Source organism: Dromiciops gliroides, chromosome 2 (genome assembly GCF_019393635.1).
Source record: "Dromiciops gliroides isolate mDroGli1 chromosome 2, mDroGli1.pri, whole genome shotgun sequence".
Taxonomy (NCBI): Eukaryota; Metazoa; Chordata; class Mammalia; order Microbiotheria; family Microbiotheriidae; genus Dromiciops; species Dromiciops gliroides.
In genome coordinates, this window is record NC_057862.1 from 352777101 (window position 1) to 352802861 (window position 25761).

The following is a 25761-nucleotide window of genomic DNA, read 5'->3' on the forward strand; positions in this document are numbered from 1 at the left end:
TTACTAAGGCAGGGAAGGGCTGTGCTTTGTCTTAGTGAAAAGAATACCAGCACTGACAAAGTCATCATTTTTTTGAGATAGTAAAGTCTTTATTAGCAGTCCACATAGTTTAATAAGTAGCAGAGCTAAAATGTGAACCTTGCATTCTGACTCCCCATCCAGCGTTCTACTATACTAAATCTCCTGTCATTTACAAGAGCAAGGCTTTCCCTTTCTAAGATCCAAGTGCATCAAAGGCCATCAGTGGCAGAGGTAAGATGCAGTGGGAGAGGAGGCCACCTGTGCATAGTTGTAAATTATTCTTTATGGGAGGGTCCCCAAGTACCCCAGAAGGTATTGAAAGAAAGGTAGCATGTGAAAATAATTACCTGAATTGCTTCTCTCTTCTCCTTTTTTTCTGCATCTACTTCTTTCTTCTCTTTTTCTTTGGCTTCCAGTTTTTCCTCTTCCATTTTGCTGCACAGAGGAGAGAAAGGGAGAAGCTGAATCCCAGACCACCATCTTCCCAGGGAATCACTTCTTTCCAACAACCTCTTGCCCTAGGCCAGGGGAAGCCTTAGTTGGTATTCTGTCTGGTCCAAAGGGTAACACTGATGCAGACATTCCTTCTAGTCTTTCCTCACAAACTCTGGAGGTTTGACAATCAGATCACCTAATGAGCCGTGAGCAGCAGTTAATCACTTAGAGAGATTATCTGAAGTGAATAGCAGGGTATCCTAAAGGCTGCTAATCCAATAAACCAAGAATCCACCCTAGCTCTTCTTCCCTCTCTCTCTGTTTGCCGGCTCTCTGTTATATTTTTTGTCCTTCTATGTTCTCATCTTCTTTCTCTTCTCATATTCTATTCCCCCCACCACGGGGCAATGAAGGTTAAGTGAGTTGCCCAAGGTCACACAGCTAGTAAGTGTCTAGTAAGTGTCAAGTGTCTGAGAACCAATTTGAACTCAGGTCCTCCTGAATCCAGGGCTGGTGCTTTATCCACTGCACCACCTAGCTGCCCCCGACACCTAGGTTTCTTCAACAATTCATTGCTGAGTTGAAACCTTCTCAGGGAAGTGAATGTTGCTGAACATGCAGTAGTGGCAAATATCTTGATCTGAATCCAGGGCTGGTGCTTTATCCACTGTACCACCTAGCTGCCCCTATTCTATTTCTTTTTTATCTTTCCTTCCTTCCCCCTACCCCCTTTCATTTCTTTCCTTCCCTCACAACTTCTCTTATGTTTCTTTTCTGTCCTTCATTTTCCCTTCCTTTCTCTTTTTGATCCCTCTTATGATTACTTATTTAATATTCTTTTCTGCTTTTTATTTTTAACCAGTAGCAAATAGATGTGATGATCACTTTTATAATATTGTCTGAAGACTGGCAATGCAATGGCTTCTACGTTGGTGGGGTTTTAAGCATTATTTCCAGAAGAGCTTTCTAAAAGTATAATGGGTGACTTCAGGATGTTGTGGGCCTCTGCCTCACAATGGGTTTTCAAGGGAAAACCAGATGCCTACCCAATTGGGGATGTTGTGGGAATTCTGTAGATATAAGAATTGCACTAGATAGTCTCAGTGGTCCCTTCTAACCCTGAAACTCTGTCACTTATATCTTTTTTTTCTGGTATCTGGCATAGTACTTTGTATATGGAAGTTACTTAATAAATGCTTATTTGTTTGAATCTAGGGTGACACTGGAGTCAAAAGGAGGCTCAGTGGATAGAGCACTGAGCCTGGATTCAGGGGAACTTGAGTTTAAATCTGTCCTCAGACACTTACCAGCTATGTGACCCTGGGCAAGTCATCTAACCCTGTTTGCCTCAGTTTCCTTATCAGTAAAATGAACTGAAGAAGGAAATGGCGAACTACTCCAATATCTTGCCAATAAAACCCATATAGGGTTATGAAGAGTCAGACATGATTAAAGTAACTGAACAACAACTACAAAATGATTCTTTTCCTCTAATTCTTTTACTATTTTTTCTGTTTGTCTCCTTGACTCAAACTTTCATAGATTCCTCTTCTCCTAAGCTGGATAGGAGAGTAGATAAATATGAATATATGCATACATATATGTTATACATCATGTGAAATTTTTCTTAATGTAAAAAGCAAGAAATTTGGGTATTTTGCATGTCTTTAGGCAAAAACATTTTTTGAATCATTGAATTCATTTTTTTACTTGATGTTGCCTTGATTTATTTTTAATGTTTTTCTCCATGAGTCAGTAGTCCTTGATAAGATATATGTATGTGTGTGTATGAGTGTATATAAACTTCCATCCATGATCAAAAAGGAACAGCAAACACTTGTTTATTTATGGATTTTCTAATTCCAATAAAATCACAACCTTAAACACCACAGACCTAGACTCAAATGTCATGAATCTTGGATTCATGTTCTCCTTTGCATACCAATTCACTGTATGTGTGTATAAACATATATACACATGCATGCACACATATGCATTGTATGCATATATATTATAAATTCAATACTCATCACCATCACAAACTTCTTGAGACATGAACAACAAGGAAAAAAAAGAATAGGAAGCCACGGATTTCTATTCAGGGTTCCATTCAGGGTTGTTTTATTAAAACATATATTTGTGTGCATGTGTGTGAGAGTTATTAAAAGTTATAACAAAGTGTTCCCTATTTTTACCCCTCCTATAGCTCTCCTCTCTGTACTATGTGCTACTTGTAAACTTGTAATATATTTATTGTTCTTCCCCCTCCACCAATATTTATCACTGACCACCAAGCCCTTCTTCCACTCCCCTTCCTCCACAACTTTGTGACCCTGGACAAATCACTTACAAGTCTGAAATCAAGAAATTGGAAACATGGTCAAAGGGCAACCCAACCCTGTTCTCAAAATGAATGCCCTCCCACTCTAGCATCCCAACCAAAGTACTCCTCACATATTTATTAGGATCCAAACACATTTACTTACAAGAGGCTGGAACACATGGAACACTTGTTGCCATGCATTTTGCCATCAGGGCCCTGGACAGGATCATGTTCCCTGGTGCAGATGAGGTTCCCATTCCTTACTTGGTTCCGGAATTCACTACACAGATCCTGGGGAAACCAAGGGATGGCTGTCATTTTTTTGAGCTCCTTCTCGTCCCCCTCCCCACCATCTTCCAGCTTTCCCCTCATAGTTGGATCAGCTTTCAAATCCATCTAGTTACCCTGACCACAAACATCTCCCATGGGAAACTGTGCAGGGGGGGATTGTAATCATAGCAAGAACATTCATTCTACAGCAACATTGCTTTGATAACTACCTTATCTGTTTCTCTCTTTGCCTTTGGTTTTGCCTGTGAAGTTGCCATTTCTGTGGCTTCTTGTTGGCTAGAAGAAAGAAAAAAACACAAAATTGAAGATTCATTTGGAAGGAAAGCAAGAAACAGGGGGAAAATTTTATGGGAAGTTTTTCTGATAGAGACCTTATTTCTTAACTTTTTAAGACTTAAAATGTGTCAAATCTATAAGAATATGAGTCATTCCCCAACTGATAAATGGTCAAAGAATATGACCAGGCAACTTTCAAAAGAAGAAATCAAAACTATCTATAGTTATATGAAAAAAAATGCTCTAAATCACTATCAATTAGAGAAGTGCAAATTCAAACAACTCTGAGGTACCACAACACATCTATCAGATTGACTAACATGACAGAAAAAGAAAGTGATGAATGTTAGAGGGGAAGTGTGGAAATTGGGACACTAATGCATTCCTGGTGGAGTTGTGAACTGATCTAACCATATCCTTTGACCCAATAATACCACTACCAGATCTATATCCCAAAAAGTTCAAAGAAAGGAGGACTTATCTGTACAAAAATATTCATGGCAGCTCTTTTTGTGATGACAAAGAATTGGAAACTTAATAAATGCTTATTTGTTTGAATCTAGGGTGACACTGGAGTCAAAGGGTGGCTCAGTGGATAGAGGGGATTGAGGAGATGTCCATCAATTTGGGAATGGCTAAACCAAGTGTGGTATGTGATTATGATGGAATACTATTGTGCTACAAGTAATCATAGGCAGGACACTTTCAGAAAAACCTGGGAAGACTTATATGAACTGATTAATAGTGAAATAAGCAGAACCCAGCCAGCATTGTACATAGTAACAGCAATATTGTATGATAATCAACTATGAATCACTTAGCTATTCTTAGCAATACAATGATCCAAGACAATTCTGAAGGACTTACAGATGAAAAATACTACCCATCTCCAGAGAGACTGGTAGAGTCTAAATATAGATTGAAGCATACTTTTTCATTTTATTTTATTTCTTGCTTTTTTTGCAACATGACTTAATAGAAATGTTTTCATATGATTTTGCATGTATAAATGAGATCACATTTCTTGCTTTCTCAATGGGTGAAGGAGGGGTATGAGAGAGAGAATTCAGAACTCAAAAATATTTTTTTAATGAATGTTAAAAGTACATACATTTGGTGTCTTTTTGTTTTTTTTTTCTTTTCTTTTTTTTTTGGGCGGGAGGGACAGGGCAATGAGGGTCAAGTGACTTGCCCAGGGTCACACAGCTTAGTAAGTGTCAAGTGTCTGAGGCGGATTTGAACTCAGGTCCTCCTGGATCCAGGGCTGATGCTTTTTCTACTGTGCCACCTAGCTGCCCCTAAAGGTCACTTTTAAAAAGTGAACATGATGCTGTCACAAGAAGAAATTATTAGTATCATCTCAAAAACCTACTTAAACTTTTTCTCTCCCCATGTCTCCTGACTCCCTGGCCTCCTTGTTTTGTTTTTTTGTTTTCTCTTCTCTGTCTTTCTCTCCCTCTGATTCTGTTTTATCCCTTTTCTATACTTGTCCTCTTACCCATCTTTCACTTCCCTTGACCTCTTTTTCCTCTCACCTATCCGATTTATAGCACACACACATACACACACACACAAACATATATACATATAATTACATGATCCCTTCCTTAAGGTAAAAAGCATGTAAGTTTGAGTATTTCATTTTTTTATTTATATAAATTTAATTATATAAATTTAAAATTTAATTAAATAATCTTTTCCTTGGTATTTGATTATCATCTGCTTTCCGCCCCCCCACCCCTATTCTGTGGATCACCAGTCCTTAACAGAAAAAAAGTTTCCCTATTTCTTCCCTAAAGTAACCTCAAATCATACTGACATTTGCAGATTTTCTACTTGTTCTTTGGTTATGATTTTATATCTGGGAAAACCAAGTATCTGCTTTATTGGCTTTTAGAGGTCAACAGAAAACAGACCTTGCTTGAAGGCATTGTCATTTGCAATATTATACTTTTAATTTATTATATTGGAGATAATATTCAGGTTATATTTGGGGGGCTATCATTAATGAATCTATTGTTGTGTCCTAATCACTGTAATGATTCAAGAATCTGAAGGAACCTTAGAACAAAGAATATCAGTGCTGGATAGAGCCTTAGGATACAGAACATGGAGAAGAAAGGAGCCTTAGAACATTGCTCATAACATATGTTAGTTAGCTTTGCTAAAATTTTTTCCCCCTCTTTTTTTACTTTTTGTTATAAGGAATGACTTTCTGGGAGGAGAAAGGGAAGGGGTATGTTGAGAAATACAAATTAGGCAAAAACTAAATCATTGAAAGCTTTATTATTTCTTTTTTGAAGAACATAGAATGTCAAAGGTGGAGAGAACATTAGGCTACAAAGAACACAGAATGTCAGAACTGGAAGAAACATTAAAGATCAATTGATCCAGTCCCATCAGTCATTATATAACTGAAGAAACAAGGTCACACAGTCCATTAGTGACAGAACAAGGACTCCAACCCAGGTCTCCTGAATCTTGATTCTTCTTTCACTCTACTACTCAAATTCTTCTAGATCCATCAGGCACCAGGCTAGAGTTCTGAGGTTTCTGTTATGCCCTTTGTTTGAGGGGAGCAGGAAGAATGTCACACATGTACTCACTAGATGCTGATACACATGGAACACTTGTTGCGATACATTTTGCCATCGGGGCCTCGGATAGGAGCAATCTTCATGGGGCACACAAACTTCCCATTTCTTAATTGGTCTTGGAATTCATGGCACAGATTCTGTGAAAACCAAGAGTATGCTTCTGTGGGTGAAGGTTTCTCCTAATTCCTTCTTCCTCCCCTTCCCAAACAGCCTTCTTTTTTTGCTCAGACACTCTGCCCTCCAGTTTGGCTTCATATATTTCCACAGAAACTAGAGCTGCAAAGATGCTTAGAGATCTACTCTCTCAGTTGACAATTGAGTAACCAGGGACACATAGTTGTTAAGAAGTGTGCTCAAAGTAATCCATGACATAACTCAAATCCAAGGCTTCTGATTCCATACTCAGTGTTGTTTCCATTGTCCCAGTCTACCTATACTTCTTGAGTATTTAGAAAAATCCCTATAGTTGGTACTTTGCACAATCACCTAAAAGTCCCAGAAGTGGGGGTCAGTGTGGTGTGGTGTATAGGTTCAGAAGACCTGCATACAAATCCTGCCTCAAATATTTGCTACTTTTTTGACTTTAAACTAGTCCCCTAGACTGTCTGGACTTCATCTTTCTCTTCAATCAAAAAAGTGGGTTTCAATTAGATGACCTTTGAGGTCCCTTTTCACTCTAGACTGCAATCATCTACCTAGGTATGTTCTGACCCAGAATCACAAAATAACAGACTCTATCTGGTCCAACCCTGTCATTGTAGAAAGGAAAAATGAAGGCCCAGAGAAACAAAGTGAATATGAATGACAGAGCCACTGACTTCTAGTATAAAGCCCTTTCTATTTTATCATAGAGATCATGGTTCGGAAATTCCTTGGTTGATTGTTCAGGAAGAAGGTTCATACCATGGAGCAGCCATGAGCCAAATGGGATAAATCCCCAAGTATGAAAAGGAAACCCAAGCCTGCCCTCTTGGAAGATGAGGTACCTCTCCTCTGTTCAGAAACTAACTCTTCTTCCTGTCACCCTTATCCTCCCCTTCCAGTTTCCTGAATCAGAGGTCCAGGACCTCATGAACCCCCTCCCTTTCCTCATCATCCCACTATCAGCATTATTGGTTTAATTACCTCATAGGTGTCTCTCTTTGTTATTGCACTGGCCTCTGCAGCTGCCTTTTCTTTGTCTTCTTGTTGACTGCAGAAAGAGAGACAGACAGAGAGACAGAGAGAGATTAGTCCAAGTGTAGAAAAATTGTTCATGAGGAAATGTTTACTGTCTAGCACAATATTTTCTCAGTTTAGATTCTTTGAGCCTGCTTAACATTGGAGAAGTACAGAGTCCATATTCCCTTAGGGCTGTGCTTCACAAGTCACCAGTTCTGAAGGAAAGCATGTTAAATCTTCATTTAAAAACGTATATGCAAATCCTGGTTATGTGACCTTATGGAAGTCACTTTCCCTTTACCTCATTTTCTACATCTATATTATTGGATAATTGTGTTCATGGTTACTTTTGATTGTTTTGTTTTGTTTTGTTTTTTCAGGACAATGAGGGTTAAGTGACTTGCCCAGGGTCACACAGCTAGTAAGTGTCAAATGTCTGAGGCCAGATTTGAACTCTGGTCCTCCTGAATCCAGGGCGGGTGCTTTATCCACTGCATCACCTAGCTGCCACCTCCTAGGTGTGTTCATATCATTAACTTCCATCCATATAGTAACCTAAGCTTTACAAAGCACTTTCCTCTCCTTTTATCTATCATCTATTTATCTACTCATTCATTTATTTGATTATTTCTAATAATAAACAATTTTACTTATAGTTTTGAGTTCCAAATTTTATCCCTCCTTCTTTCCCTCCCCATCACCCTCCTTGAGTTGATAAACAATCAGATGTGGGTTATACATGAAGCACTTTCCTCTCAAATATTATTGTGCCCATTTCACAGATAAGGAAATAGGAACTTCAAGAGTCTAACAGATTGGCCCATCATCAAACAACAAATAAGATGAAAAGCTAGAATTTGAAACCAGGTCTTGACCAGTGCCCTTTTGACTCCACCATGGCTGTTTGAAAGTCCCACCATGGCTGTTTGAAAGTTCTTTTGTTATCCTGATGAATGCTCATTTATTGCTGATAGCCAGTGTATCAGCACATTCCCACTCATACAACTCAGCCCCTTTCACAGGCTCCTAATTCAGGGCCATTCAGTCTATCAGGAGCCCTGGCAGTCAAGATTTTTTTCAACCAAAGAGGCAGACAACCTTTGCCAAAGTCACAGAGGAGAGGGAAGGGAATAAATGGCAGACCCATTTGCCAGGCTGTCTCCCAAAAGCAGCTTTTCTCCAAGCTGGGATGTGTCTCAGCAGTTCCTAAGGCCCCAAACAGACATCTTTCTTATAGATTCAATGAGTATAGTTATTAGACTTTAGAATTCCAAAATGTCAGAGTTAGAAGGGACCTTAGAATATAGAACTTTAAATGTCAGAGCTGGAAGACATCTTTGAATATCAGTCCTGGGAGGAACCCTACAATATAAAATGCTAGAACACAACATATGGAAAATTCAAGCTAAGAGGTATCTTAACCTGATGGAAGAGGCTTAGAACACAGATCATAGAATGTTAGAGCTGGAAGGGACCTTAGAACATAGAACAACATATGTCAAGATTGGAATGGATCTTAACACCTTTAATATTAGGATTGCAAAGGACCTTAGAACATAAAATAAGGAATGTCTCAGCTAGAAAGAAGCTTAAGAAATAAAAAATTGGGACTGAAGACATCTTAGAACTTAGAACAGAGAATGGCAGAACACAGAACATGGAATGTCAGATCTGGAAGGGACCTTAGCAATCATCTAATTTGGTACCCTCATTGTACTTACAAGAAGACTGAACACATAGAGCATGTGTTGCCATGTATTTTGCCATCAGGTCCCAGAATAGGGTCATTCTCTCTTGTGCAGGCTATTCGTCCATCCCTCACATAGCTGCGGTATGGACTGCACAGCTCCTATCCACAGGAGGGGAAAGAAATTGAAATATTTATTTTTGTTTCTTTACTTTTCCACCTATATACTCACCTCCATTTTTTATAACTTGATGAGAGGCTGAAATAACAGGGTCCATATCAGTAGGGAGATCTATTTGTTGGTCCTAACTTAGAGAATTATCTCCAAGATCCCCTTGAGCCCATTTAGACCTAGACTATATCTCTCTTATTAGTCAAATTGTTTTTTTTTCCCCCAAGTTCCACTTAACTTGCATTCCTACCTTAGTGAAGTTTTAACATTCCTATGTGTAAAAATGGACAGGGAAAGAAGGGGAGTATGATGCCATTAAAAGAATTTTAAATTGGTTCTAGTCCCTCTTCTGCCTTCATCCCATCATTGCCAGTTACCAGCTGCATAGCCTTGGGCAAAGCATTTTATTTCTCTGAAACTCAGTTTCCTCAGTGGTAACAGGAGGACAATTGTGCTTGCAGTATCTACTTCCCAAAGTTGTTGTGAAAAATTTACTAAAAATTTTTAAATGCCAAAATTAAATGCAAACCATTACAATTAATTATTTTTGTGCTTGTGCAAGCCACATCCCTCTGGGTCTCAATTTCCTTCATGGTAAAATCATCTTTTTGTTTGTTTGTTTGTTTGTTTATGGGGAAATGGGGTTAAGTGACTTGCCCAGGGTCACACAGCTAGTAAGTGCCAAGTGTCTGAGACCAGATTTGAACTCAGGTACTGTTGAATCCAGGGCCGGTGCTTTAGCCACTGTGCCATTTAGCTGCCCCATGGTAAAATCATCTTTAAGGGTCAGCTCTTCTGTTCTATGATTTTTTCTATGATAATTCAGGAGATGAATGTTAGTTCAGAGGAAAGAAGGATCTTCTTTCTGGGGCTAAGTCTTGGGAAGGCTTCACAGAAGAGGAGGTATTTAAGCAGGGCTTTAAGAAGTAGATAGAAAGCCTCTGGAGCTTGTGACAAGCAGAGAAAAACCTGGAAGGTTGGAGGCCTTAGGACAGGTTTGGGGAGCAGTACCCCATAGTCCGGTTTGGCTGGAATGTAGGGTGTGTGATCAGGTTTGCCCAATACCCAAAGGGATAACAAGGTATTGTGGGAAGGCTTCCTGAATCTGGAATCAGAGAATTGTAATTTGAATCTTGTCTTGTGTGACACTTGTATAAATTTTGCGTGAATCACTTGTGTGAGCTTGGGTAGGTCCCTCTTCCTCTCTGAGTCTCTGTTTCCTCATCTCTAAAGTGAGAGCTTTAAACTAGGTGATTACCAAGGTTTCTTTTGGCTCCAACCCTATGACACTATGGCTATAAGTATGTATGTGTGTATATATGTGTGTGTGTATTTATGTGTATATGTATATGTATATATGCATATGTATATGTATATAAACATATATATTTCACCAGTGTTGATGCTCAAGGTGACTTGCATTTTGGATTGCAATGAGACCAGATGAGTCACAACCCAGGGAGATCTAACTGGGTGGCTTGTTGTCACTCACTGTGAATGAGGTGGGGTTTGCTGATTCTCTCTTATTCCTTGAATTCTCTTCATTTCTTCTCCTTTCTATAGCTTCTGCTTCACTATTAGGGAGAAAAAGAAAGGCAGCTCTGTTAGGCATGGAAATACCCATCTTTTCTCCCTCTTCAACCTTGCTTGTCAGTCCTCATCCCTCAGCAGGGATCATCAGCAGGACCTTTCAGCGATGAGGTCTTTAATGAGATACTACTGTGTTACAACCTTTCTCCATAAATCATTGCTCCAAGAAAAACCATCTAGAATCTAAATAAAACCATCTTGTCCTAAGAGCAATGGGAAAGCCAAAATTTGTTCCAACCTTAGTTACAACAGCTAAGTGACAAAGGGAACAGAGTAAAGAACTTGGGGTCAGGGAAGACATGAGTATAAATTCCACATCAGACACTTACTGGCTGTGTAACCTTGAGCAAGTAAGCCAATTAACATCCATGTGCTAGTTTCTTCATCTATAAAGTGAGGATAATAATAGCATCTTCCTCAATGGATTATTGTGAAGATCCAATGAGTTAACAAAATTTAGAGTACTATATAAATACTAGCTTGCAATGAGCTCTGTTCAACTACTTAACTTGCCAGTCCTCAGTTTCCTGTCCTCAGAGGCATTTAATCAAGGTCGGGCCAGGTCATTTCTAAGATCATTTCCACCTCTTAGACTTTAAGGTCTAGGGACTCTAGAATAATGAGAATCTAAGATTCTAACAGTAGATTTTTAAAAAAATATTTAAAAGTAATAAGTATTGGGGCAGCTAGGTGGCACAGTGGATAAAGCACCGGCCTTGGATTCAGCAGGACCTGGGTTCAAATGTGACCTCGGACACTTGACATGTATTAGCTGTGTGACCCTGGGCAAGTAAGTCACCTAACCCTCATTGCCCTGCCCCACCCCCCCAAAAAAGTAATAAGTATTTAGAGTTCTGTGTTTCTACGAGGTTAAGAAGGTCAAGGATCAAGGTTCTAAGGTTCTGGGAATCTAAAGGGCCTGAGACATTAAGATTTGTATCTGAGCTTTCAGTTCTAAGAATCTAAGTTTTTAGGATTTTGTGGTTCTGAGACCCTAAGTACTGAAAGTTAGGGCTCGGCAGCTGTGGAATGAGCAAAATAGTCTCCTCCCTGCTTATTAAGCAAAGCTAACCCTTTCAACTCCTCCTCCACCCCTAGGATTCTAGAAGAAGAATCAGGGCCTTTCCCTAACCTTAGAATTTGAGGTCCAAGTGGTTAATTTAGGTGTGGGGAAAGCTTCGTGAAAGGGACTCAAGAGTGTCTCTAGTTTTATAACCGAAGGTGAAAAATTTCCCAAGTGTGTGGACCTCAAATACATCTGTATCTTTGGTATGAATTTTGAGGTGTCATATGCATGTACTATGAATACAAATACAAGATGTGAGCTCATTCATGTTTCTGAGTGAGTATATCTAGGTGTGGTCCCCTGGGCAGGTCTCAGAGTATTCACCTACTCAGTACACTAGAGTTTTAGGGTGGGATGTGTGTGTGAATGGGCTCAGGCCAAACATTTGAGACAGCAGAGAGTCTACATTCTGTCAGTGGGTAATCCTCCAGAATCTGGTGTTGAGCCCTATGCTGTGGGTACATGGGACCGAGAACAGAACATGACTAGATGCAGTTGAACTAGTCCTGTGTATGGCTGCTGGAGTGACTGAGAGACATAGGTCTGGAAAAGCCTGTCTGGGCCTATGATTACAAGGTCTGAATAGACACAATACTTGAGTTAGCACAATTCTGAGTCCCCATTAGACAGAAAGAAAAAAGAGACCTACAATGTGTGTGTTGGGTCATTGTTGGTGGTTTAGGTTTTTGTTGTTGTTGTTGTTGTTGTTGTTGTTTGCAAGGGGGCTGGTATTTTTGTGGGGGAAGGGAGAGGTATTCTCTAGTAACACTATGGATCTGAGAAGCATGAAGAGCCTGGTGTAAGCCAATCCAAAATGAAGGGGACAGGACCAAGAGCTACACTTAATTACTACAATAATTCAAATAGAAAACAAAAAGAAAAAATGTGAATGCTATTCTAATTTTAATGACAAAGAAGCTTGGTCCTGGAGTCTAGAAAATGTATTCCCCTCCCTTCTTTGCAGAGGTAGGGGACTATGAGCCTATAATGCTGCATATACTGTCAGTCTCAGTTGATGGTTAGTTTTATTTAAATTCCTTTTGTCCCTTTTTAGTTTCTATTCTCAGTGACAAGGAATGGACAAATGAGTAGGGAGGAGGAAAGTCTATATGGAAATGAGAATGACTTACAACCAAAAGCTAATATAAATTAAAATAAAAAAAGTTCTGAGCATCTATCTAAGGCTTTAAGAATCTTTAAATATTAATCCAGAGTCCTAGCCTGCAATAGAACCAAAGAATTACCTGCAGTTTCAGATCCCAATATGTGCTTATAAAGAAATCAATCAATCCTGGGAAGGAGTTACTTTTTTTTTTCAGGGCAATGAGGGTTAAGTGACTTGCCCAGGGTCACACAGCTTGTAAGTGTCAAGTGTCTGAGGCCAGATTTGAACTCAGGTACTCCTGAATCCAGGACCACTGCTCTATCTACTGTGCCACCTAGCTGCCCTGAAGGAGTTACTTTTCCAGGCAAAGAGTGGTGCCAGGAAATGAGAAATCAGAGTTGGAAGGAATAAAGGTTTGTCTTATCCAAAAGCACTCCCTCCTAGAGAACCTAAAGCAAAACTCCTGCTGCCCTTGTTCATACTCACAAGAAGGCTTTGCACATGGAGCATTTGTTCCCATAATGCTTCCCATCAAAGCCTCGGACAGGGTCACTCTCCCTGGTACAGAAGAGTCTGCCATTTCTCAGCTGATCCCGGAATTGACTGCATATTGCCTGCAGAGGGAAAACAGATACCTAGCTCTCAGTTTCCTGTTCGTTCTTCATATGCATGAAATATAGAACATGCATCTCCAATGCATTCAACCATTGGAGGGAAGACCATATAAAAAATATCAGAAAAATTTTTCTCAATCATCCCAATGCTCCCTTTCCTACCCCTTGAAGCACGGGTATTATCTCTGTTCAAAAATCTTCAGTATCTCTCTATTCCCTTATAAATAAAGTTTCAACTTTTCTTTTTGACATTCAAGGCCCTCGAAAATCTAATACTATCCTACTGTAAAACTTTATGTTATTACCACATACTTTATGCTACAGCCAAATTTGGTGGCATTTCCTATCTCTATATATCCTGAACTATTCTGCCTCTGTGTCTTTGCTCACTTTATTGTCAGAATGCCTCTTTCCCTTTTGTCTTTCTACCCAAGCATCCCTGAAAGCTCAAATTAAATTGTACCTCATCCAAGAAGACCTCCTCAATTTCCCTGGTCAGTAATATCCTCCCCCTGCAACCTAATACGGCACTTTGTTTTCATCTCTCTAATACACTTACCATGAAATACTGTGGATTATGGCAACCCACATGTCTTAGATCACCACTAGAATGTAACCTCCATTAAGACAGAGATTCTCATCCATACCATATATCACCTTCCGATGCCCATAATAAGGCTCTCTAAATAGTATGTGCCTAATAAATGTTTGTTGAGTGGATTGGAACTGAAGGATTCATCAGGAAAACAAGAAAAAAGACTAAAAATGCTTTTCTAAGTCTAAAAACATCTAATTTCTATTAAAGTAACAAAAACTCACTCTAAATAAACATACAGATATTCATAGATGAATAGATGAATGAATGAATGGTTAATAAATAAATGAATAGATGGATAAAAATAAATGAACAAATCTGAATAAATTATTACTTATGTTGGTATGCAGTGGAAAAAGTCATAGGCTGAAAGACATGAATCCTAGACCCTTTAAGTTCAGAGTCTGCCACTTAATTAGCCATGTGACCATGGACAAGTCAATTCCCCTTTCTGAGTCCTATTTTCCTTCTCTGTAAGCAATATTCGTAATACCTATTGGTACAGCATTGGTGGGAGAGTTAGAAAATACAACACTAGGCCTGGAGTCAGGAAGACCTAAGCTGACATCCAGCTTCAAGTACTTACTAGCTGTATGACCCTGGGCAAGTCACTTAACCTTTGTTTGCATCAGTTTCTTCATCTACAAAATGGAAGTAAGGTAATAATAATAGCCCCTACCTCTCAGGGTGGTTGTAAGCCTCAAATGAAATAATCATTATAAAGCATTTAGCACAGTACCTGGTAGATAGTAAGAACTATATTAATTTTTGTTATTAGCATTAGTGTTTTTATTATTAAGCTAGAAAGCATTTATAGAAATGCCACCTTTATTGTTAAATATAAATATAAATAACTGATACTACAGTTTTAAGAACAATGCTCAGATAGTCATTTTTAGCAATCTTAGCAATGAATATAATACTTTGAATTTTTATCACAATTTTCTGCTCCTTTAGAGTTACAAAGTCCTTATACATCCATTCCCTACCTCCCTGGAAGGGAGGGAGGACAGGGATTATTATATCTATTTAAATTATGAGGAAACTGAGACTGAGAAAAGGGAAGTGACATGCCCAAGGCCAACTAAGTTATAGGATCATAGATTTAGAGTCAAAGAGACCCTAGGTGAAATCCAGTCCAATTCCAGATTTTTACATACAAAGAATCCGAGGCCCAGAAAGTCACTCACACAAATAGTAAATGCAGAGGCAGGATTTTAAACAAGGTCAAAAAGAAAGATGGCTGATCCAGTTCTAGACTCTGATCTACTGATAGTACAGGACTCTTTACCCTTAAAAAATAAACACCTGCTTTTGAAAAAAAATAATTTTTAACAATTACAACAATGGCATGTATATGATTTCAACCTCACCTCAATTTCACTTTTAAGTTTTTCCTTGTCTTCAGACATCCTACGTTCTCTATTCCTTGTCTCCTTTTCCTTTTCATATTGTTTTTTGCTGGAAAAGAGAAGACAACATTGAGTTAGCAAAGCTAATGTAATACACTGAATCAATAGATCAACAAAAATTTATAAAGTTTCTCCTACCTTCTAGGTGCTAACCCTCAAGGAAACAACCTATCCCTCTGTAAGTATATACAGAATAAATGTATACAAGAAAGGAGTCAATACATTACAAGGTAATTACTGAGGGAGGGATGACACAAACAGTTGAAGTGAGCAGGAAAGATTGAAGAAAGGCTCTAGAAATTGATGTGAAAGTCCTTGGACTATGCAAAATCCATGAAAAAGTTTATCCCAAGAGTGAAGGACAGCCAGAACCAAAGCCCTGAAACCAGAGATGGAGAACCATGAATGAGGAACAAAGTATTTTGAACCTTTAAACATGTATTCTACTATTGCATAGAATAAAGAAAGTCAAAACCCAAGTTCTGGGGGCCTCTGAGCTCTGAGCCTGAGGCAATATCACATCTGGAAGAGGATGAATCCCAGTTGTGACACCAGATTTGCTCAGTTAGAAGTGACATTTCACCTGACTTCATTTATTAGCTATCTACTTAGGGGTCATTGCATTTGTGCTCTGGGTCAGGTCATATCATTCCATTGGGCCTTAGTTTCCTCATCCAAAAAATAAGGAAAGAAATTATCTGCTTTCTAAGGACCCTTCACTCTCTGCCTTTCTATGATCTAGGGACTGGATTCTTACAGTGTTGTTTGTGACCCCATAGGGGGTCAAATAACTGATTGTGGGAGTCATGAAAAATTTGGCAATAGTAAAAGGTTATGTATATCTGACCTATAGACCCAGGGTTATGTAAAAATTTCTCAGGCAAAAAGGGGTCATGAGTGGAAAAAGTTTAAGAAAACCTGATCTAGGGAATAGCGGAATGCAAGCCCCTTGGGTGGAGGGGTGCAAACATTTTATTTTTGTTTCTGTATGCCAACTGGTGGCATAGACACATAAGAAATATTTATTAATTTGTAAATTCTGTATTTTAATCTCCTTTTCAGAGCTAACATTCTGGGATGACAGTCCCCCCCCCAAAAGTCTGTGTTTCTATACTCAAAGGATAATAAAATTATAGAATTTCAGAGCTGAAAGAGATTTCAGAAAGCATCTAGTATGTATGTGAGCAGAAATCACATTATAGAATCCCTCTCCAACCTCTGCTCAAAACAGTGAAGCTTATTTCGGTTTTGGACAATTCTAATTGTTGCAAAGTTCTTCCTTATGCTGAACCCGATTTTGTCTCCTTGTGCCCTCCAAAATTTGCATTCAAATTTAGAGAATCTCTAAGAAACTTTAGAGATCATCTCAGTCAACTCACTCATTTTACTAATGAGGAAACTGAGGCCCAGAGAAGGAAAAGTGTACTTAAGTTCCAAAAATCAGTAATAGTGGTAGAAAAGGGAGACAACCCAAACTGATTAAATTTACCTATGGCTTTTTCTTCTATGCCAGGTTAATTCCAAATAAATGAAGAGGCTTCACATTTGGAATATTTATTGCTGGCATTTGTCAGAGTCTAGAACTAAAGTCAGCCAATACTACTGATTATCAACATGAATTTGATGGAAAATCCCATAGTTGGATCTTTCTATTTTCCATCTGACCCAACAAGTAAAAGTCCCCCAAAGAAAAACCTGCATTTATGTATGTATGTATGTATGTATGTATGTATGTATGTATGTATGTATGTCTTGGCTCTGCCACTCATTTCTATGTAACCTATCATTTTATCTCTCTGGGTTTCAGTTTCCTCAACTATAAAAACAAAATGGTTGTACTTGATAATTTCTCAATCCAGAAAGCAAAATCTTGCTCTGGCATAGGCTTCTAGGTGACCTTGGATGGGCCTCTGTGAGGCTCAGCTTCCTCCCCTAGAAAAGTGAGCCAATAATCTAATAAACCTGCCTCTCAGTACAGAGCTGCTTTTGATTTAGAACTTCAGACTCCCGAGGCTTCTGTGGCCTCTTGGAAATACTGTGAGGCCCATAGGCCAAGATCTAGGATAGAGGAATAAGCAAGATAAATGAATAAAGAAAATGAGAAAGAGACCTTATGTTTCTAGTGCATCAAAAGGATTTAAAACTCTGTTTTATGGGAATCAGCTGATAAACTAAGGGGTGTTTAGACAGGGAAAGAGAAGACTGAGTGACAATATCGGTGTAAGGACCACTGGTAGTAAAAGTTTTAAAGCCTAAAAAAGTATGAAAGGGTAATAGGGAAACATTAGCCATGAAAGAGTTTTATCTCTGTCTCTAAATCCATATTTTCAGTTGTTTTAAAGAACAATTTCCATACTTACAAGTATTTTGCACAGAATAAACATCTACTATCATAAATTCTTCCATCAGGACCTCGGACAGGTTCTCTCTCTCGAAAACAGGAAAGTCCTCCGTTTATCACTGAGCTTTCAAAGATTTTGCAAAATTCCTTCAAAAACAGGTTTTAAAAGACCTATATGAATAATATTCTCCTTTGCATTTGAGGAACATTCATGAAACATAATTATCATCATTATTGTTTTATAAATAAGGATATTGAAGGTTAGAACAATGGAGCAATTTGGTCAAAATCACAACCACAGAACAGAGGATCTGTCAATTGATCCCAGCACCTCTAATTCTATAGAACATCATAGATGATGGTGGTGGTGGTGGTGGTGATGGTGGTGATGGCAATGTCTAATATTTATATAGTGTTTACTATGGGTCAGGCACTGTGCTAAGCATTTTAAAGTTATTATGTCATTTAATCTTCACAACAACCCTGGGAAGTAGGTGCTTTTATTATCTCCATTTTATGAATGAAGAAATTGAGGCAAACAGATATTAAGGGACCTGCACAGAGTCACACAGCTAGTAAGTGCCTGAATCTGGATTTGAACTCAGGTCTTCCTAACTCCAGGCCCAGTACTCTATCTACCTAGCTAAAGGATGAACAGAAGGAATTTAGTTCAAGTAGTTGGTATAACGGAATTCTCTACAATAGACCCAAAAGGTTGTCCTCCCCAGCTTCTTTCTTTCTTTCATTCTTTCTTTCTTTCTTTCTTTCTTTCTTTCTTTCTTTCTTTCTCTTTCTTTTTTCTTTTCTTTCTTTCTTTCTTTTTTTTTTTTTTGGTGAGGCAATTGGGGTTAAGTGACTTGCCTAGGGTCACACAGCTAGTAAGTGTCAAGGGTCTGAGGCTGGATTTGAACTCAGGTCCTCCTGAATCCAGGGCCGGTGCTCTATCCACTGTGCCACCTAGCTGCCCCCTCCCCAGCTTCTTGATAGAGGTTTCTAGTGATGCAAAACTTATGACCTAACTATGCAGTCTATTCCTTTATTTGGACAGCTCTGTTTGTTGGAAAGTTCTTCCAGGAAAGAAGCTTAAATTTGCCTCCCTTTGACTTCTGCCCATTAACCATTACTTTCTTTGGTGCTCCATGTGATAATCCTTTGAACAAGTAATCATACAATCCTCAAACCTTCTCTGCTTCAGACTAAACATCCCTAGTTCCTTAAGCCAGTCCTCTTGCAATATGGTTTCCAATACCTGCCCTCACAAAATTGGCCTGCTCTTGATACAATCTAGCTTTTCAATGTGCATCCTAAAATATTACATCCAAAATTAAATACATTAGTCCACATATGGCCCAGTTGAAAGCTTCTTTTTTTGGGGGGGGGGGGAGTGGCAATTGGGGTTAAGTGACTTGCCCAGGATCACACAGCTAGTAAGTGTTAAGTGTCTGAGGCCGGATTTGAACTCAGGTCCTCCTGAATCCAGGGCCAGTGCTCTAGCCACTGTGCCACCTAGCTGCCCCCCAAAGCTTCTTAAACTGTGTGCCGAGACCCCACAGAGGGTAGAGTAACTGAATGTGAGGGTCACGAAAAATTTGGCAGTAAATGTTTGATTTGTATACCTATTTTTTATACCTATATACCTGGGGTTCAATAAAACTTTCTCAAGTGAAAAGGGGTCAAGAGTGGAAAAAAGTTTAAGAAGTCCTGATCTAGCCAGTATATAGGAGAAAAGGGACTATCATTTGTCTTGTTCTGGACACCATACTGTTCTCAATGCAACCTAAGAAAGCTTTAGCATCTTTAGCTGCCACACCATGCTGCTAATTTATGTTAAACTTGCAATCATTAAGACCCCCAGATCTTTTTCTAAAACATTTGTCCAGCCAGAATTGCCCACAGTATTCTTACACTGTTGAAGTTTTTTGTTTGTTTGTTTGTTTGTTTGTTTGTTTGTTTGTTTGTTTGTTTGTTTGCAGGGCAATGGGGGTTAAATGACTTGCCCAGGGTCACACAGCTAGTAAGTGTTAAGTTTCTGAGGCCAGATTTGAACTCAGGTACTCCTGACTCCAGGGCCAGTGCTCTATCCACTACACCACCTAGCTGCCCCCACTGTTGAAGTTTTTAACTCAAATATAAGACTTTGTCATTCTCTGTATTAGATTCCCTGGTAATTGGTTTTCTTTTGGTAGCCAGGATTTGAATATATCCTACTTTTTGTTTTTGTTGGGAGGTTTTTTTTTTCTTTTGCATCTGGATTGTCTCCACCCTTTTATTAGCTAACATGGTACTGTAGAATCATGGAATGTCAGATCTGAAAGGAATTTTAGAGAACCTTTGGTCTAATCTATGATCACTGAGGAGGAAGAAAGTTCATCTCAGAGAGATCTTGGAAGTCTAAGGCTCTTTCTGCTGCTCCACTTTGCCACTCTTAACTTTGGGGGTCAAAGCTACAACCTACAACAATCTCTAACACTAGTAGAGCTTCACCATCTATAGTACTTGACCTTAATATCTGAGTAGGGACAGTTGTAAACCTGGCTTGAGCTGATCTAAGAATGAGCCATTTATCTGTTGGAAAATGATGTCTATGTTTCCTTCATTGAATGTTCCTATGCAGAAGGCAATCACCTGAATATCCAAACATAGCCATAGCATTCATGATCATCAGTTCCCATCAGAGAAACAATGATAATCTTGTTTATAAGGCATGATTCATCCTAAAACATTTTTGGCCAACCCACTGACAAGCTAATTTTGTGACAGATATTAAGTTGTCTGCAAGACAGCTCACTTGTTATAATCATGTGTGGATGCCTCATAAAGGTGGTAATAACCAAGGAGTCCAAAAAAAAGGAAGCAGAGAAAATATCATAGAGTCCATGACTATTAGAGGAACAGGATCACTTAGAACACAAAATACAGACTGTCAGAGCTTGGAAGATGTTAGAACACAGAAGGCAGAATGTCAGGCCTGAGAACATAGAACATAGAATATCAGTCCTTAAAACATAAAGCAATGGGGTAGGGGCAGCTAGATGGCACAGTGGATAAAGCACTGGCCCTGGATTCAGGAGGACCTGGGTTCAAATCCGACCTCACACACTTCACACTAGCTGTGTGACCCTGGGCAAGTCATTTAACCCTCATTGCCCTGCAAAAACAAATAAAAAAACATAAAGCATAAAATGTCAGAAAAAAAGGGTCCTTAGAATGTCGAACCTAAACTTTAGATCATAGAATTTCAGGGCTACAGGATTCTTAGACTATAGAATGTCAGTCCTTAGAACACAGAATATAGACTATCATCCCTTAGAATATAAAACATAGACTGTTAGATTTTAGAACACAGCATGTCAGAACTGGGGGATACTCGGGCTATAGAACAAAGATTATAGAATGTCAGCCCTTAGAACACAGAACAGAAAATATCAGAACTGGAAGGGACTTTTGAATGCAGAATCTTAGAACATAGGACATAAACTCCCACAACATATCTGGGCTTCAGTTTCTTCTTCAATTCAAAGAAGGGATTTAATTAAATGATTCCAGGGGTTCCTTTCGGGCTTTGATAGTCTATGAATCTATGTTATGTACTTTGTAAGTGAGGCCTCATGCAGAGTGGCAAGGAGAAGAATTAAGTTGATTGCTCTACACACATAGTCTAAAATATCTAAACTCTCTTTCTTTTCTTTTTCTTTTTTTTTTTTTTTTGCAGGGCAATGAGGGTTAAGTGACTTGCCCAGGGTCACACAGCTAGTAAGGGTGTCAAGTATCTGAGGCCAGATTTGAACCCAGGTCCTTCTGAATCCAGGGCTGGCGCTCTATCTACTGTGCCACCTAGCTGCCCTCCTAAAATATACTCTTAGTGAATCATAATGGTGAGAAAATAGAACAAAATATGGAGCAAAAAAGGAAAACATATTTAGAACTCAAAATTTAGTTAATAACACTCTGGAAATATTGTAGGGATGATTTCACCTATGAAGGAAAAGATGCTACATGTGGTAAACAAACATGTGGATGCAATTGCCTAGTTCATGAAGTAGGCATAGGAAACATTCTTCATTTGTTGCTAGTCCAAAAAGCTAAAAAAAGCAGCCAAGCACAGAGGAAAGAGCATTGCACATGGAGTCAAACTGAGGTGAATCCAGCCTCTGATATTTGATAGCTATGTCAATTCTTTTCTCTTAGTGTTCCTCATTTGTAAAGGAGAGCTGAGTACTACCTCTCCTTACTTCCCTTAGTTATGAGCAAAGTGCTTTATAAACTGTAAAATGCCACAAAGGACAGTCCTCACCTTTTCAGCATCTCTGCGATCTCTCCTGACATTTTCCTTTTCTCTGTCTTGAGCTTCTTTCAAGCTGTGTGGAAATATGAGTGGTGTATATAGAAACATAATCATAATCCATTCAGCAAAGAAAAGAAAATGCTGATGACAGACATAGGGTTCTTGGCTTTTTGGGGTGAAATCAATGGATCCCTTCTTCAAATAATTTTTGTTTACATTTATAATTGAAAGAAATGCTAAATTTTAGTTAGAAGTTAGTTGGGGGGAACGTAATTTTTTTCACATCCATAGGAAGTCCATGGACACTCCAAAAAAAAAAAGAAAGAAGAAAAAAAGAAAGAAAGAAAGAAAGAAAGAAAGAAAGAAAGAAAGAAAGAAAGAAAGAAAGAAAGAAAGAAAGAAAGAAAGAAAGAAAGAAAAAGAAAGAAAGAAAGAACTTGTGGACCTCTGGGAATCTGTGGACCCCAGGTTAAGAACCCTAATCCTAGACCTAACTAAAACCAAAACTTTAAACTTTAACTAAAACTGGTGAACAGCACTGCAGGATTAATATGTACAAAGTCACAGGTTTTAGTGGCTGCAATAACTTGGAGAAGCCGCCCAATGTCAGTACCCATTTTGATTTATTTCCCCTTCTGGATTTTGTTGACCCCAAATTGTCATATGAACCTACCCACCCTGGCTGTCAATTAGGAGCCCCTTGTCAAACGGAATTATCAAATCTCAAAGGAGGATCTTGGACATCAGTGAATCCTATGTCCTCCACAACATCTCCAACAAGTGGTCATCCATCTCCTGAATAAATGCTTTATTGCTTAAGAGCTCAAGAACATCCATTCCTCTAGGGCATAGATCCCAGATGTTAGAAAGATCTTGCCTTCATTGAGTCACATTCTGTCTCCACTGCTCCTAGTTCTGGTTTGGGGGTCACAGAGAGCAAATCTAATCTCTCTTTTCTGAGACATCCCATTAGAGATAACAAAGTCAGTAATCGTCTTCTCCCTTCTAGATTTTATCATCTTAGTTGTAAAATGGACCATATGAAACTGACTGTCTTCTGGGGCAAGATTCTTCATGATCCTTTAAGCACCTCCTCTCCTAATTATGTAGCTATATATAACTGCTTCTGTACTCACAAGAGTTCTGCACACATGGTACACTTATTGCCATAGGTTCTGCCATCAGGGCCAAGGACTGGATCATTTTCTCTTGTGCAGGCAAGCCTCCCTTCTTTATTTGCAAACTCCCGGAAATCACTACATGGATCCTGGAAGATAGGAGAAAAGAGATTTGATAGTGTTACTTTGACTTTTCTACCTTCATGACAGTTTAATAAGCTTAATATATTCTTGTATGAGATGTCCAACCCCTCAATCACCAAATTCTTCAAGCTTCAAGGAGTGTAATAAGCTAGTAGAAAGTCAAACTCAAAAATAAAACCAAGATCCAGAGTAAAACCAAAATCTAGAAAAAATCCAAGAACTGGAATAAATGAAAGAGCTACAACAAAGTCCAAACTCAAAAATTAATCTAAGATCTAGAATAAAATTGTGAATTAAAATAAAGCAAAAAAAAGCTAGACTAAACCTATAAGCTAGAAGAAAGTCAAGTTCAGACCCAAACACAGTTCTAAAACTAGGATTTAGACTAAAGCATGTGGACTAAAACTAGCATTTAGAATAAAGTCAAGGGCCATAATAAATTAAAGAACTAGAGCAAAGATGAGTATAAAAATTAGCCCAAGATGTAGAACAAAACCAGAAATTAGAATAAAGCACAAAAAAATAATAAGCATTTGAGCTATAACAAAGTCTAGTTTTAAAAATAGCCCAAGGGGCAGCTAGGTGGCACAGTGGATAGAGCACCAGGCCTAGATTCAGGAGGACCTGAGTTCAAAGCCAGCCTCAGTCACTTAACACTTACTAGTTGTGTGACCCTGAGCAAGTCACTTAACCCCAATTGCTCCACCAAAAACAAATATAGCCCAAGATCTAGAACAAAAACAAAAATTAGAATAAAGCAAAAAATAGAATAAACCTATGAGCTAGAACAAAGTCAAATTCAGACCTAAGTACAAGATGTGGAATAAAACTGCTGATTTAGGGAAATAAGAAAAAATAAGAGAATAAATTCAAAAGCTAGAACAAATTTAAGAGTTAGAACAAACTCAGAACTGACAACTAACGCAAGAAATGAAAGAAACCTAAGGACTAAATAAATGCAAGAGACAAAACAAAGTTAAGAACTAACTCGAATTCTAGAATTGCCCCTAGTGAAATAGATGAGCCCTAGACTTTTCTCTCATAAGAGATCTGATACAGCATGAATCAGTCCTTCCTGCTGTCCAGAGGGGACAGAAGGGGAGGTGGGGAGGACAGAAGAGGAGAGGAGAGGAGAGGAGAGGAGAGGAGAGGAGAGGAGAGGAGAGGAGAGGAGAGGAGAAAAGAATACAGAAAAAAAGAAAAGAATAAAGAAAAGAAAAGACTGCCTGTTCCTTTTTGAGGTCAGTTTGTTCTAGCATGACTGAGTCACATAATAATAGACCTACCTCCTAAAGTTCTAGACAGTTTATTCAGGACTTTCCTCACAGTAACAACCTCTTGAAACAGGCAGTTCAAAACCATTGCCTTCATTTTATAAATAAGGAAAATGATAGTCAAAGGGAGGAAGAACCTTATCCAGGGTCATACAGGCAGTCAGGAAATGAAAAAGCTGAGACTAGAACACAGGTTTTCTGGTTTACAGAGCAGTCAGACCATGCCTTATAGTTAGAAGTTTGTTGTTGATTTGCTTACTTTGTTTTTGAAGGGCAAGAAGGGAGTCTTAAGAGGTCATCTAGTACCATTCTATATATTTTAGAGATGAGGACAATGGGGCTCAGGGTGGGAAGTCACTGACATGCCTAAGGTCACATTGCTGCTTAGTGTCAAAACTGGGACTGGTATCCAGATTACTTGACTCCTAGCTCAGGAATACTTTCACTGCAGGAAAGGCAATCAAATATAGCCCTTCATGTGTAAAACTTTCCTCTATATTGTGTGGTCCCTTCCTGGGAAAGCCTTATTAAGCTTATCCTTTCAACCTAAGAAAATCCAAGACATCTTGCTTAAATATGAAGCTTGCATTGTTGGTGGAGTTGTGAACTAATCCAACTATTCTGGAAGGCAATTTGTGCATATACTTTGATCCAGCAAGACCATGACTAGGTCTGTATCACAAAGATATTAAAAAGAAAAGAAAAAAAGAAAACAAAAGGACCTATATGTACAAAAAATTTTTTATAGCAGCTCTTTTTGTGGCAGCAAAGAATTGGAAATTGAAGGACTGCCTATCAGTTGTGGAATGACTGAAAAAATTATAGTAAATGATCATAATGGAATACTACTGTGCTATAAGAAATGACAAGCAAGATGCTTTCAGAAACACCTGGGAAGACTTATGTGAATTGATGAAAAGTGAAATGAACAGAACCAGGAGAACATTTTATACAGCAATAGAAATATTATACAATGAAGAACCTTGAATGACTTAGCTATTCTCAGCAATACAGTGACCCAAGATAATTCTGAAGGACATATGATAAGAAATGCTATCTACCTCCAGAGAAGGAATTGCTGGAATCTGAGTAAAGATCAAAACATACTTTTTTACTTCCTCTATTTTTCTTGCTTTTTTTTTCTGTTTTCTTTTGCAACGTTGCTAATATGAAAATATGTTTTGCATGACTGCAGAGGTATAAAAAAAGAAAAAAATAATGAAGCAGCATAGTCTTTATCATTTAAACTCCTTT

General features: G+C 38.6%; 1 protein-coding gene across 1 annotated transcript in view; it reads right to left on the reverse strand.

The window, feature by feature from the left end:
- Window positions 1–25761, reverse strand: part of SPINK5 (serine peptidase inhibitor Kazal type 5) — a 63077-nt gene that overhangs the window by 24514 nt on the left and 12802 nt on the right. The window contains exons 3-14 of the mRNA XM_043986815.1: window positions 23108–23238; window positions 21981–22044; window positions 17706–17833; window positions 15307–15394; window positions 13211–13338; window positions 10456–10537; window positions 8826–8953; window positions 7069–7135; window positions 5953–6080; window positions 3280–3346; window positions 2943–3070; window positions 369–456 (exon numbers count right to left, since the gene is read on the reverse strand). Of these exons, the coding sequence (XP_043842750.1) occupies window positions 369–456; window positions 2943–3070; window positions 3280–3346; window positions 5953–6080; window positions 7069–7135; window positions 8826–8953; window positions 10456–10537; window positions 13211–13338; window positions 15307–15394; window positions 17706–17833; window positions 21981–22044; window positions 23108–23238 (1227 nt within the window). The remainder of the gene's footprint in view (window positions 1–368; window positions 457–2942; window positions 3071–3279; window positions 3347–5952; window positions 6081–7068; window positions 7136–8825; window positions 8954–10455; window positions 10538–13210; window positions 13339–15306; window positions 15395–17705; window positions 17834–21980; window positions 22045–23107; window positions 23239–25761) is intronic.